Source organism: Camelina sativa, chromosome 3 (genome assembly GCF_000633955.1).
Source record: "Camelina sativa cultivar DH55 chromosome 3, Cs, whole genome shotgun sequence".
Lineage (NCBI taxonomy): Eukaryota > Viridiplantae > Streptophyta > Magnoliopsida > Brassicales > Brassicaceae > Camelina > Camelina sativa.
In genome coordinates, this window is record NC_025687.1 from 16335766 (window position 1) to 16351530 (window position 15765).

General features: G+C 31.4%; 1 protein-coding gene and 1 pseudogene across 1 annotated transcript; both read right to left on the reverse strand.

Moving 5' to 3' along the window:
* Positions 2321-7466, reverse strand: LOC104777296 (annotated as a pseudogene).
* On the reverse strand, positions 9182-10629 carry LOC104779041 (glutathione S-transferase T3-like). Its single transcript, XM_010503437.1, has 3 exons — positions 9940-10629; positions 9360-9489; positions 9182-9303 (listed from the first exon to the last, which is right to left on the reverse strand). Exons 1-3 carry the CDS (start codon positions 10627-10629, stop codon positions 9182-9184), a joined length of 942 nt encoding a protein of 313 aa, XP_010501739.1.

A 15765-nucleotide genomic window follows, 5' to 3' on the forward strand; every position in this document is an offset into this window, starting at 1 on the left:
TATCTTACTTAATATTATTTAAAAAAAAAATTAATAAAACATAACTCTGAAAGAAAAAAATGAAAACTAATTTAATCTCATATTTGAAAAATAACAATACCTTAAATATATTTGTTTCATATTTTGTAATCTCATAGGTAATAGTGTTACTACTTGTCCAACTAATTTTAAATAAAATTATACTAACATTATCATAAATTAATCAAAATTTCAAAGACATTATTATGAGAAAAAATATTTGTTTATGTAAAGGAGAGTATCTACAATCCTTTTTATATTAGGATTAATAATAGTATAATTTATTTGATTATGGTATTATAGTAATTAATTATATAATTTCTTAATTTTTTCTTATATAATTAGTAATTTAAAATTAGGATTAGTATTATTTTTTATACACATATATGAACTTCCTTTTATAATTATTAAATTGTTTAACTTTTTAATTTCTTATAATTTACAAATATGTTAAAACAAAATTTTTGTAAAACACATAAAATCTTTAATTGTTAAAATTGACACGTGTCACGATCAAATGAATTACTAACTTTGAAAACCAAGGTTTATATAATAACATAATATTGAATACACTATCAAATCATTCACCGATTGAAAAATTTAAGAAAATTACATTAATTTCTTATTTTGATTATCTTATTTTTCTTATATTATGTTAATCACTAATTTTAACACATTAAACATTTTTGTACTTTAATCATTTTTCTGTATAAATTTCTTTTTACTATATGATTATAATAAATAATAATTGCAATTAAATTGCACATATTAATAGATAACTTTTCTATTAAAATTACTGATATAATATATTACTATTGGTTTTATATACTTTTCAAAAATATTAATTGTAATCCTTTTATTTTTCAGATTGTTTAATTTTTCTATAGTTATTAAATAATTTTTTTTTCACACATGTCAAAATATTATCGATATACTTGAAAAATGTCATGATTATATAAGTTACTACCTTTGAAAACTAAAATTTATATAATAAGATATGTTGCAATATTTACTTAGAAGGTAAACACTCATGTAAAACAAAACAGTAGTGATCAGTAAACTATGTCTTTGAATATCTCAACGATGATAAGAACAATATGCCAATACTATAATATGTTTTTCACTGTCCAAACTGGGTAAGAAAAGTAATTAAAAAGAAATCTTACAAAACAATCCTTAGAATCTAACTCTTATCAGTCTTTATGGAAGATAAACTAGAGCATGATGAGACCAATAAATGAATCTTGAGGAAAGTAGCAAACTTTCTCTAAATCCTCAATATTAAATGAAAGGATTTTTTTTCCACTAATCCACTTTCATTGTCGATATCTCTGATTCACTTCTCTCACTCTTTGATAGAACAAAATATAAGCAGATGAAGTCTTGATCTCGAATTCATTTACAACAGAAACACGACGATCATCAAAATAGTACCATTTGTTTGCATCCATCAACTGCATAAATAAAGAGCCCACACATTAGTTTTCATGTATTTGTCATTATAGACACATATTAGAAACGAAAAATTAAAATAGATTAAACCTTAGCGTAAGCAGTGTAGTGACCACCTCTCATGCCACCATAATGATTGCTAATGGCATATAGCTCATAAAGATATGACTTATGACCGTCTTTGCTCGTCATGTACTTGCTTAAATCTAAATCGTGAATTGGAAAATTCACAAATGTATGAATCTTACTCTTGAAATGTCTGCTATATGTAAATCGTTTTAGGTGGAACACAAGAATNCATATTAATAGATAACTTTTCTATTAAAATTACTGATATAATATATTACTATTGGTTTTATATACTTTTCAAAAATATTAATTGTAATCCTTTTATTTTTCAGATTGTTTAATTTTTCTATAGTTATTAAATAATTTTTTTTTCACACATGTCAAAATATTATCGATATACTTGAAAAATGTCATGATTATATAAGTTACTACCTTTGAAAACTAAAATTTATATAATAAGATATGTTGCAATATTTACTTAGAAGGTAAACACTCATGTAAAACAAAACAGTAGTGATCAGTAAACTATGTCTTTGAATATCTCAACGATGATAAGAACAATATGCCAATACTATAATATGTTTTTCACTGTCCAAACTGGGTAAGAAAAGTAATTAAAAAGAAATCTTACAAAACAATCCTTAGAATCTAACTCTTATCAGTCTTTATGGAAGATAAACTAGAGCATGATGAGACCAATAAATGAATCTTGAGGAAAGTAGCAAACTTTCTCTAAATCCTCAATATTAAATGAAAGGATTTTTTTTCCACTAATCCACTTTCATTGTCGATATCTCTGATTCACTTCTCTCACTCTTTGATAGAACAAAATATAAGCAGATGAAGTCTTGATCTCGAATTCATTTACAACAGAAACACGACGATCATCAAAATAGTACCATTTGTTTGCATCCATCAACTGCATAAATAAAGAGCCCACACATTAGTTTTCATGTATTTGTCATTATAGACACATATTAGAAACGAAAAATTAAAATAGATTAAACCTTAGCGTAAGCAGTGTAGTGACCACCTCTCATGCCACCATAATGATTGCTAATGGCATATAGCTCATAAAGATATGACTTATGACCGTCTTTGCTCGTCATGTACTTGCTTAAATCTAAATCGTGAATTGGAAAATTCACAAATGTATGAATCTTACTCTTGAAATGTCTGCTATATGTAAATCGTTTTAGGTGGAACACAAGAATATCTGGCAACTTCCACAAGTCTAGCTTCTTATTCGCTTGTTTATGTTCTTTGCAACCAGGACAATACCACATATCATCTGATCTTAGAGGCTCTTCTGCTAGAAAGGCTTCCAAACATGAAAACAAAGATATTTCCTCTTGACTTGTCTTCTTCGCTAAAAAAATTGTTTTATGAACCTCAGGTAAATCATTCAAGTAGTTGGAATCATACTTTTCATGCAACTTTTTATTCCACTTGACTATAAACTTTGTAACACTACCAGGATTCACAATGGAATCGAACTCAAGTGGCTCAAGATTGAAAGAATGGTAATCTGGCATTAAAAGGCTGAAGGATAACGCTCTATCATCAACTGTATTCTCTTCCGTTCTAGTGTATCTAGATGATACACTTCCGGATGATTCATCTGCAACATCTGGATTCTGGCCATTCTCGTTTCTACTATGAATTATAGATGACATATCAATCCGACGTAGGGCTGACAACAATCTAGGGATGCTTGCATCAATGTCAGTTCCACTAAGTGGTTCTTGATTGATATAAGTAACAAGGGGAGTTCCAAAATGCTTCAGGACTATGCCACAATCAGACATGTGAAATTTGAGAGCATTCATTAGAAATAGAACTCAAGAAGAAAAAACAAATTTTTGAATTTCAATTATAAAGTAAGCAAGCTGACTTTTGTTGCTCCATATGAAGAACTTCAAGCTTGACTTTTCCTGGTACTTTATGCGTATGGTTAAGTCGATATGCCACAATTTTGTCATTGTTTTTTATTGAACTAAGAAACTCCAGAGGATTCTCAAAATACTTGAAGACCTTGTGGTTATAAACCTAGGAGGACAAACATCAAATTTAACTCAGTCTTTTTTTACAAGATGTAAGGACAACACATATATGTAAGAAAAGGATTCCACCAAATTATTACCTCTGCGAGCAAAAGGCTTTCGTCATTGTTCAAACAACAAGCAATACCTAATGCATTACTGAGATCTCTACACGAACCATGTTTAGGAAGCCTTACAGTGTATGGCATCGGAAGATGGCTTCCATCACAAGAAATCACTGTAACAGTCATTGGTCGAGTGCGACTTGATGGTAACGGCAAAGATAAGTACATGAAGGGATCAAAGGTGATTGAGATTTTTCCACAATCTGGGCATACCAGTGTTGACTTGTATTGTCCCTGAAGTGAAAACACACACAACATAAACAAAGAAAGGCAAATACATTTTTTTTGTTAACAATAACTTCAAATATGTGTTAGGGGGGGAAGAGGTAATAAATGCTTACCTGACAAACATCAACTATCACCGAGTCATTTCGGGACTTGTGGTATTTCAACTTTTCTTCGGCTACTTCATCATCTGGACGACCATCTGAGTCTTTAGCTTCAATATAAGGTTTTAATTTTACTTTGTTCAAGTCTTCATGGAGCCCATCCAATAGGAAAGCCAGCAGTTCCTGAGCAATGAGCTAAAGGAGAAAATAAACAAAAAAAAGGCATTAGCTAGTTTCCTGGGGTGAGAGGAAGTAATAAAGCCAAGAGATACAACAAGTTTTCTCCAACTATAAATTAATAAACACTATAAATTAATAAATTTTGCTGGTCCCAAGTCGGGCCAGTGTAAAAATTAACAATATTCGATAAGATAATAAGATAATAATTTTTTCGAAATCTCCTTATAAAATATGGTCCCAATAATATCATAAATTAATAATTATGTAAATTTATATATATATATATATATATACTGATATAATAGTGTATGTTTCTCCTAAAGCTCAATTCTATAGAACAATTGTAATGTTGTATTTTCAACCTATAATAATATCTCTAAAATATTTTATAACATGTCATACAAATAATTAAAATTTAAAGTTTTAATTTTTAGATATGCATCATTTACAATTTGATAATTTGACAGATTATTAAAATAGGAGAATTGATATTATTATTCATAGATTTGAATTTATGTGTCTCATGTGTATAAGTCAATTTATCTATAATATTTGTAATTTATTGTAAATAGTGCTTTCTAAATATTACAAGTTCAATTCCTAAACCATAAAATTTATAACATCCGAAAGTTTAATCTTATTTTGCTATAGTTGTTCCAATTCATAATTTTTAAAAAAATAAACAATTAAAAATATATCTATAAATTAATATCATTATTAATTTAGAATGTCTTAGTCCCAACATTATTAATTTATAGAGGTTTTACTGTATTAAGCATTCACCATAAAACATTAAGGAAAACATGACTTACTTGAGAATCATGTTGATTAAAACCACTAAATTGTGGAGCAAATAGAACTAATTTTTTCTTAAAATCACTTGGCGAAATTATAGTATATCCAGTCGACCACAATTTCCTCAAAAGTTCACCAAATGCAAGTGCAAGCTCACCCTGCATTAGATATATTGATTCATTTCACTGGCTTTATATGAGAGAGGTTAGAAATAAAAACAACAAATTTTCAATTACTTACACGCATTCCTAAAGGATTGTCTGCATTTATGTCGGAGTTGTAGTCTTGTAGAAAATATTCAACAATAGGCGGTGTATGGGCCAGACACTGAAGAACACTATTCATGAAGCATGTATTTCCTAAATTCTGCAATCCTGCTTAACCTCTCTTGTCTCTTTTCTCAAAACTACTCAAAAAAACATCATCTTTCAAAGTATTTCTTTGAAAGAGTCTAAACCTGGAATCTTTGGAATGACCATTAGGTGCGGTTTCCCCATCAAACATTATACTCATAGCAACTGGCTTTGTAGGTTTTAGAGGTACCAATGCCAATTCAGTTTTAGTCAAGCTCATGTCAATTTGAGATGATATAGAACCATCCACTTCAAGAAGAATCTACACGGAATACACGAAAAAATGACAAACATAAATATATATATATGGTCAAAAAAAAAAATTCAAAACGAGATGTTGGTTCAATGACAATTTAAGAGCTCAAAAGCACAAAATAATTCACCATAAATAATGAGAATAAACATAGATCAACAACAAGAATAATATCCAAACCATCCAACAAAAAATTCATAAAAGAAATAAACTTTTAAGTACAAACAATAATAAAGGCAAAGGCAATCCATCAAAAAGTTGTATGTAACCGAGCGGGTTTTAAACACACACTTACGTTCTGGTTTAGTTGAAGGCATGACTCCACGCTTTTGTTAGATGAAGGATCCAAGAGTACATTTTTTTTCTTCTCGAAGTAATCCCAAATGCGAGCCTACTTACACAAATCAAATACAGAGCAACTAATACATCTCTAATTAATAAAAAGAACTGATTAAATATATCACCCCAAACAAAGAAAATGAATAAAACTTCAGCAAATACCTTATCTTTTGCTACCCCTCTTACATCACAAACTATCTCATAAAGTTTGCCTATAGAAGCCTGAAACATCAACGATTCATATGACACATAGTCTTTCCCTTAAACTCTCCAAATGGTATGCAGTAATTTGTTTGTTCACTGCCTAAAAAAACAGATATCTAAGGTAGAACGAGAGGACACAATACATGTTTGCTCAACCTTATGATGGTAATGGTGTCATCTCTACTGTCTGTCAACTTAAGACATAGTGGATAAACCTCTACATTAAAGTTCTTGTTGGAAAACCCTTGGCAGATAAATCTCCTTGGTATTGGAGGACCTCCTTTATACCTGAAATATATAGAAGCAAGAGGGCAACAATAATATATGTAAGAAAATTGGTTGATATCGTGTCAGTGTCATCATTAAAAAAATAAAACGTAATAAACAGGTGATTTATAACATAAATTAAAGTTCTATATTATGTTACTATATAGGACATATATATATTAGAAAATCATCATTCCACGAGTTTATTCCAAGCTTTTTAAGGAACGAGAGCGTATTCAACCCCTTCCTCCAACGTCATGCGAAGTTGAGGATCACTAGTGTCGCTTTCACTTTCAATAATATCATGATTGTCAATTGTTCCAGGCCCGGTAACTTTTGAAGTATCTCCACTGGGAAATTCTTCCGTTAGTATCCCAACAAATCTCTGCCAGCTTGTGTACCATCTGCACTAACAGATAAACATTAAGATACATTTCAAATCTAGGCTACGGATATATTATGTATAATACTAAGAGAAAAACATTCATTAAACAACCTCGTTAGAAGTAAAACAAGGAAATAAATATATAGTACCAGAGTAAAGATCATGCATAATGCTGATGACTAAATCATCATCAACCCATTTGCTAAAATAAAATCAAAATGATTACAAAGTAGTAGTACTATGGAAACTAGATGCATTAGGCAAATCTAGAACATGTCACATGTGATCTAAAAGTTCAAAGAAAACTAAAGAAAGATGACCTGTTTGAGATAACGAAATACAAGTTTCCATCTTTCAAATCAGCTTCAGCTTCGCTAATAAGCTCCGTCAAAATATGTTTCTCTTCCTCAGGAGTGCAGGGAAGCTCACAATCTCGGATGGATTCAGAATTAGGGATTGCCATAGTACTTGAATCAAACTACAATTTTTAAAAACCAAGATTCATAAAACTAAACCACACAAGCAATATTCAAAATTTTATATTCAGGATATGTCCAACGTACATCAAATCGCGATAATAATTTTTCCTCTGTCAAAGACAGACAAAGAAGTATTATAAATAAATAAATCTTATATTAGAGGAAAATGAAGAGAAAGAGAACAAACCACAACAGGAAAAAAAATGAGTAGAGATGATAGATAAGAAGAGAAGAAGAAACTCTGATCCCTTTTATCATGCATGTCTTCTTTGATCTTCGTCACTATCTTTTTCATTTAATTTTAATATTATTTATTATTATTATTAATGTCTCTATGATTTTATACTATGTATTTATTATTTTTTAAAAATTTATCTTTTTATAAAGAAGTTTTTATCTTAGAATTTATTAGATTTGGATTTGAGTTATAAACAGTAGGAATTATATTCCTTACCAGTATTGTTGTTACCTTAAGTTGGCTTGTCCTCTAATTGTTCTTATCTAGTTTGCGTAAATATAAACAAATTGATATATTTTTAATTATTTTTTTCAATTAAAAGTGGTATATATTTTAATTTTCCATGGAACAGAAATATACTTTTTAATAAAAATTGCCTTCTAGAATAATTTTTTCTTAATCTCTTTTGGAAGTTTGCACTACAGAGGCTAGAAGATGTATAATGGACAAGTAACTTTTTTTTGGTAAGAATAATGGACAAGTAACTATTTCTACAATTGTCTTATTTCCTGTTCAATAAGTTTGTCTTTTGATCTAATTAGTGAAAAAAATTGTCTTTGCTAAATTTTTAGGCATTTAAGTATATATATTTTTCTGTCTTAGAAACTGCATCATTCCATTTCAATTTACGTTCAACCAAAAACTTGTATTGCTATAAAGCACGCACGAAGATAATAAGACAAAAGTACACATCAAATTAGATTTTTGTTGATCATAAGGTTCCAAAAATATGCTCCTCATAATTTTTCTAAGGTACATTTGGATTGGTAACCACTACTAGTCATAAACTTAAGTATAGATAAGTTACTTAGGGCATCTTTATAGGGGAACACTTTTGGGTGTTCTTAGAGTAAAAATATTATGAAAATAATGTAAGATCATTAGTTTAGATCTTTTGTTAAGAAGTTAGTTATTGGGAGAACATGTGTAAGATCATAAGATTTAATAATATAATAATCTTAAACATATTACAATTTTAAAAACTTTAAAAAATTACATTTAAATTGCAAACTTAAAAAACTTTTACTAAAATTCAAAATACAATACCAAATTGAAATGAAACAAAAAACATTGTAAAAAAAAAACATTACTTAATTAAAGCACAAAAACATTTTATTTAATTAATACATTGATTATTAAAATTGCTCTTGAAAAAATTGGTTAAAACTATCATTATTTGGATCATAATGGTAGTGAAAATTGTTGGAAGAAGATGCCATAATAGAACAATAGAAAAAAAACAAAAAAAAACTTGCAATGAGAACTTTGATGATATGTTTTTAGTGAGAGAAGGAAATGTTTGTTTTTGATGAAATAAAACCTTGTGCTCTTCTCATTTATATAGAGGGATCATCAACTCTTGTGAAACATCAACTCTTGTGACTCTGTTAATTTTTGACTTTAAAACTAAAATCCAAACACACAAAATATCATCAGGGGTTTTGGATTGAGAAGTATATATCCAAAATACACAAAATACGATCATAGGTTCACTAGCCAATATGCCTACAATCATACCATTCACGGGTTCACCATCCCGGGTACATACCAAAAATCTTACAATCATACATAAAGCCAAAACAAATTTACTTACTAATCATGATAAGTACCACTACCATAACCATCATACCTAAGCAAACAACAACTACCAATTCAGGGGCCATTTGAAAGAATGGTTTCTTCTCTCGTGCCACAGTAACAAGCCTCTCCAGATTCACCAACCTCCGATCTGACTGGTTTTGATGGTCCTTGAGTTGGATCAGTTGGTCCTTGAGCTGGTTCAATTGTGTCTCATAATCAGGAAGTGGTTCAGCTTCACGGCTCTACAGACTTGTGAATCCAATCTCAGTTGATGGTTGCGGAGGATAGTAACAGGTCTCAGCCTCCTCCTCCTCTTCGGAACTATAGTCTAATGGGTTGTTTATACCATAGTCGTATTCAGAGTCCATGTCTTCTTCAACCTAAAACCGAAAACCCATAGCAAAGTCTAATGCAAAAACAAAAGAAAGATAATGTAACCAAACATCTCAGATTCATTAAAAACATAACACAAACATATTTGATTCATAAACACATTAAAAACATAACACAAACATAGTTAAAACATATCTGATTCATAAGCACATTCAAAACATAACACAAACATAGTTAAAACAAACATAACGAGAGTTAAAACAAACATAACGAGAACTATTTCTTCTAAGTTAAAACATTTCAGCCATTAGCTTCTTCTTTAGCGCTTTTTCATCTTCGTCAAGAGTTTCATTCTTGGCAATGAGAGTGTCAAGAATGGACATCTTTTGGATTTGTTTCATGCCCTCCAAATCCTTATGTTTTATCTCCTACATGTGACTAAACTCTGCAGATGGTGCAACCTTCTCTTTACCTTTGCTCCTTAATTTTTTCGTTGCCTTTATGCCCGGAGGCCTGCTCTCGTGCTCACCAACGACAGAACCTGTAGATGGTGCAGCGTCATCAGCTTTTCTTTTATTAGAGCTGGTTCTCTTTGGAGTGGGGTTCATAGCCTCCAGGTTTACCCATTTCTGTTCATAGCGTAGCACATTCCAAGCATACTCCAAACCAAACTTCTTCTTGTACAGCTTAGTGTAGATTTGGTGAGCATTTTGCAAAATATCTAAATCGTTCATGCCACTAGCTTTCTCACTCTCTGCCTCTGCAAAGGCTCCATAGAACCTGCTCACATCCTTACTGATTTTTTGCCATCTTTGTCTACAATGGTCAGGGCGCCTAGGCTCAGCACCACCACGTACATGAATACTTGTTCCATAATAGTCTCCTATACGGATCCAAAAGGACCATGACTTTTGGCCATTCCCAACTATTGCATCCTTCGATGTGTTTAACCAGCCACTTATTAGGACTAAGTCATCTTGTGTGGACCATATTCTTCTCTCCCTATGCTGTTCTGCTGTCTCTTCTGATTGACTAGGAGGCTGACTCGGCTGTGAACTAGTTTGTGAACTAAAAGCAGAGATTTGAGAGGTCCCAATGTTTACATTGGGAGCAAAGCTGTCATATGGGAAGTTAAGAAGGCTAGAATAGGACTGAGACTGACTGTTAGGAGTATTGTTTGATTCCATAGCAATGAGAATTAAACAAGGAAGAAGCTGAGGTTTCTGATAGGTTAAGAAAGAAGCAAATAAGATGAATGATAGAAGATTGAGTATTTGGGTCGGTTGTAAAATAGAGAAGTTAAGAAGATCATTAATTCAAAAGTTTGGTGTTGTTAGAGACTTTCAATTCTAAATAACCATTACCTACTTCAGTCAAATCAGAAGTAAATAAAGTTCATTGACTTTTTTTTATATGTAAACCAATACATTCATATTATTCATTACCTATTTGTTAAAGCATTCATATTATAAAGTTTTAAAAGTTTTAAAAGTTTCAAACCTTTCATAGATATCAGTTTTTAAAGTTTTACGACAACTCAAACCTAAAAACAAAAACTACAATCACAACTTAATACGAGAACATGACCAGACGGTAAAAGGTTAGATGCTGAGACATACAAAGCAAAACTAAGTGACACTAAATTCACAACAACTCAATTACAAGAAATAAACCTGCTCACATCCGAGACCATCACAAAACAATTCTGAGAAACTCACTACACAATCAAACAACCTAGTGACTTACCTTTTAGTTTAGAGCAATGCAGGTTTGTTGATGGTTATCCGATTTAATTTGCCCTGGTTACCACACCTACAAGCATCAGAAGCAAAGCAAAATCAATTAAAGTTCATCAGTGTTAAGGTTGATTTCAAATACAACATACAACACTCGGAATTCAGTCATACATCCTGGAAGCTCACTAAAATCCTATATTGATTAATCAAAACCGTTAATTGACAGATAAGACAAACCCTATAACATGTTACTAAACCCAAACCTAATTCACAGATTTCAATTTTACCCTAAATCGATGAAACATCGAAGAAACAATGATTGACAAAGGAAACGACGGGACTACCTTGTCTATATCGCCGGAGATGAGATTTGCCAAACAAAGGAGACGAGGAGACAAAGGCTCAGGAAGAAGATTTCGACTTCGCCTTCAAATCGCCGGAGATATGAATCGACAAAACAATAGAATTTAAACGGATTTGTCGGAAAACCTATGCAGATATCGATTTGTACATGGAAGAGTTCTCGATTTTGGCCGGAATACTAACCTTAGTCGGCGAAGATGGTGACTAGATACGATTTCGAGAAGAAGCTTTCGCCGTCTTGGACATCACCTAAACCTAGATACGATTTCGAGAAGAAGGAGAAATAAAAAAATTTATCCTTTGCAAAATATATCAACCAATGACGTACTGCCACGTCTTAATAGAACTGAGCTTAAATCAGTTCTAATTCAAGACCAAACATAATGTTCTAAACCCACTGTTCAATATTTTTCTGATTTAATTGGGCTTAGAACAGGGTGGGTGTTCTCCCGTTAAAGATGGCCTTATAAGATTTTTGTAAGGTTCGATACATATTTTATAGGAAATATGCAGTAGATATATAGCATAAAAGCCAAACATAATTAAGAAACTACCAAACTTTGTACAATAGCTGTCGCCAGGGAATGTTGTAATTACATTGTTGGCCTTACGTAGGCCAACACCATATTAGGTAAGTATCACCCTGTCTATTTTTTTATTAGTAAACAACATGTTGTATGGTAAAAAACCATGTAATTGATGATTATTGTTTCGCATATCAACTAACATACAACTGTCATTCCCCTACCAATTTTGTTCTTTGATGCGCCCGAACAATAGTCTGAGTGGTTTACCGCATGTGTTTTGTCAAAACACATTTATATTACAATTCATCAACTGTTATTTTTCATAACAAACTTCACCTAGTGCAACATAATATCTCTTTCTACAATTCTGTCACATCTTAAGCAACACAACTTGTAATATAATGATGGGGTTGTCAAAAAATTCTTGTTCCTATGTCATTAAAAAGTACTCTTTCATGTTGTCCATTTTCAAAAATACTCATTTTCTATGTATAAAATAACTAAATTCTAAACCCTAAACTCCAAATACTAAATCTTAATCCCTCAAAACTATATCCTAATTGTAAAATAGAAAACCCAAATTAAAAAAAAATTAAAAAATTAATTTAACATATTGAAATTGTGTAAAAGTGGGTAAAAATGAAAATATTCAAAAAAATGTATTTTTGAAAAATAGTATCCCAAAGGGGGTATTTCTAACAAATTCTCTATAATGATGAACGTATTTTCCTAAAATAACATGTCTTACAATAAAAAGACTGTAGTTGTTACCGTGGTTGCTGCCCTACCACTCGATTGTTAACCATCTTTCTTTGCTTCGGTATACACTTTAGCCTATTTATTAAAATCCCATGTCGTTCCCTCAAATTACATGTTAATGTATGAGATTTCGACCCATTTATTAAAATTCCATGTCGTTCACTAAAATTTCATGTTATTGTATGAGATTACGACTCCATCATTGCCTACTCAATTACATGTTATTTTATGAGATTACGACCCATTTATTAAAATCTCATGTCGTTCATTAAAATTACATGTTATTGTATGAGATTACGACTCCATCATTGCCTACTCATGGACTTGTTCCCTACCTATATGAGACTGTTGTCGGCAATGCGGATTTCCCGTCTATTTCTTTAGGGCACTTCTGTCATGTTGCCCGTACGGAAAGTGGTAGTTACCACACTTCTCTGACGCTGTGGTATTTCCTGAGTTTTAAGCCAAAATTGTGTTATTCAGTTATCTTACCCTATTTTATAAGTTTTTTTTTGTATGCGTATTTTAAAGTCTGATTTTTACCAATCATACTTTATAAGTTTAAATTTCCTAAAATGTTCTCAAAAAAGTTTTGACATCGTTTTTAAAGGCAGCAATTCATGACTTTAATTTTATTCAAAGTCACAATCTATTATTTTGAGGTAAAATTCTCTACAACAATCTATACTACTATAATTGCAGAACTTTTTGCTCAAAAATGTTTTTGGAAACATTTACCACTGAATGCCATTAATTGCTTATATTCATATAAAAACAAGTTTAGTTAACTCTCTCTACTATCCTTATAACCAAACACAACTAAAATATTTTAAATATCCATATATATAATATTTTACAATTAATGTAGATATTTAGAAGATTTATTCCAGATTAAAAAAAAATCTCCATTCATCTCTTTTTTATTTTAAAATTTAAATGTAGTGAATCATCATATAATAATACATAAAGTAATAAAAATGAATTTTTCTGCACATATTGTGATTTGAATTTTTTAAACAAACATATATTACTAATTAATATAAAAAATGTGTGTTTAACATATATACATAGTAAATTTACCGTATATAGAAGAAGTTTATAATTTATAACTAATATATCTAAACTTAATAAAATGTTTAAAATTATGAATATTTAAAGAGAAAAGTGTCGATTATGCCATGAACAGTACCACTCTTTCTCTCTTATGCCACTTTTGCGAAACCTTTTTCCCGCCTGCCACAGAAGGTTCTAAAAAGTACCATTTTGCCCTTCTCCCATTTTGCGACACTTAAACAATTGAAAGAAAAAAAATCTTTGTTTCTTCTTCTCTCTCTTGTCTTATCATCTTCTTTTTTTGTTTCTTCTTTTCTCCTCATAAATCTTCGTTTCTTCTTCTCTCTCTTGTCTTATCATCTTCTTATTTTGTTTCTTCTTTTCTCCTCATAAATCTTCGTTTCTTCTTCTCTCTCTTGTCTTATCATCTTCTTCTTTGTTTCTTCTTCTTCACCGCACATCCGTCTGAACATTCCAACGTCTTTGGATGTAATGATGAATATCTTCCTACAGTCACTTCTACGGCTGAATTCACCGCTTTTTCTGCCTCCACCCGCTCCGGTCGGCGAGACACGGGAACCTAGTTCTGAACCTGGCCCTTGGTATGTAAGAGAAGTATTGTGTTCTTTTCTCTAACCTGATTTCTAACAAAAATAGTTGTTAAACGAAACAAGGAAACCGATCTGATAGTCCAATTAATATATCCAAGATCTTTGTCCATCCAGTTTTTTTATATGAGGATAGACTAAATGTTATCTGATAGACTATTTTTTCTCGATAAACCAGTTACAAGATCTAAAAATTTTGTCCACCCAATGCTTTTTATATGACGATAGAACACTTATTATCTGATAGACATCCTTAAGGAAAGGTTTTGGTCTACTGTTACTTTTTTGGCCACTCCGTCTTTGGTAACTTACAAGTTACCTACTGTGCAGGTTAGCTGGGGGAGTTGACGACATCCACCAGGAGAGGTTCTTGTCTATCATTAATTTTCTTTAAAACATTCGCTTATATCTGCTTTTCCATGTCTAACATATATACTTGTCCACTGTGTAGGTTATTTCAGCAGATGGACCACAATATTAACCCCATGTACTTGTCCACCGAATTTATTTATGGCGCTCACTATTATGTCCACAATATAACTAGGTATGTTCTCCCTCCATATGACCAATTTCAACAGTTAAGGTCTGTCGAACTGTAGTTTCCTCAGTTTCAACATTCAATGGATGCATAGGTGTCCACTGTTGACATGTTTGTCCCTAATGCAAGTCTGCTGACCACGAAAGCGCATGACCCATAATACATCAGGTGGACCAGTTACAGAGGCCAAGGTATGTCCACCCCCATTTATGCCTATTTATGTATTTGTTTTGGGTGGACTAGACTAAATTGGCATGATTCATGTCCATCACAACCATGTCCCCATTTATATATTCATATATGTTTGGTCATCCATTGTTGATTGTGAAAATAACCCGTTTGTCTATCAATTAACTAACATATTCATTTCTCGTTAATGTAGTAATGTTGTTGGGGTACTCACTGACAATGATGTAGCCATAGTGGAACAAATCAGACATACAAGGTAGATGTCCTCTCGCTGATGGACCATTCGCAAGTCACTCAATAATTATTAGTCCATTTTTGTACAAAAAACACTTAATGTTTGTCCTATGCGGTGGAAATTGTATATTTGCTGGACATGTATTCTTGTTGTTTGTGTCTACCTTTAATATGGCTCTGCAACTAATGCAGTGTTTTTTGGTCTACCTTATTGTCATCTCTCTATTACAATATGACCATAACCAATTTAATAAAACTTTTCCATACACAATCTACTCGCGATAAACATTCTAATGTTGATGGACATGTATTTCTG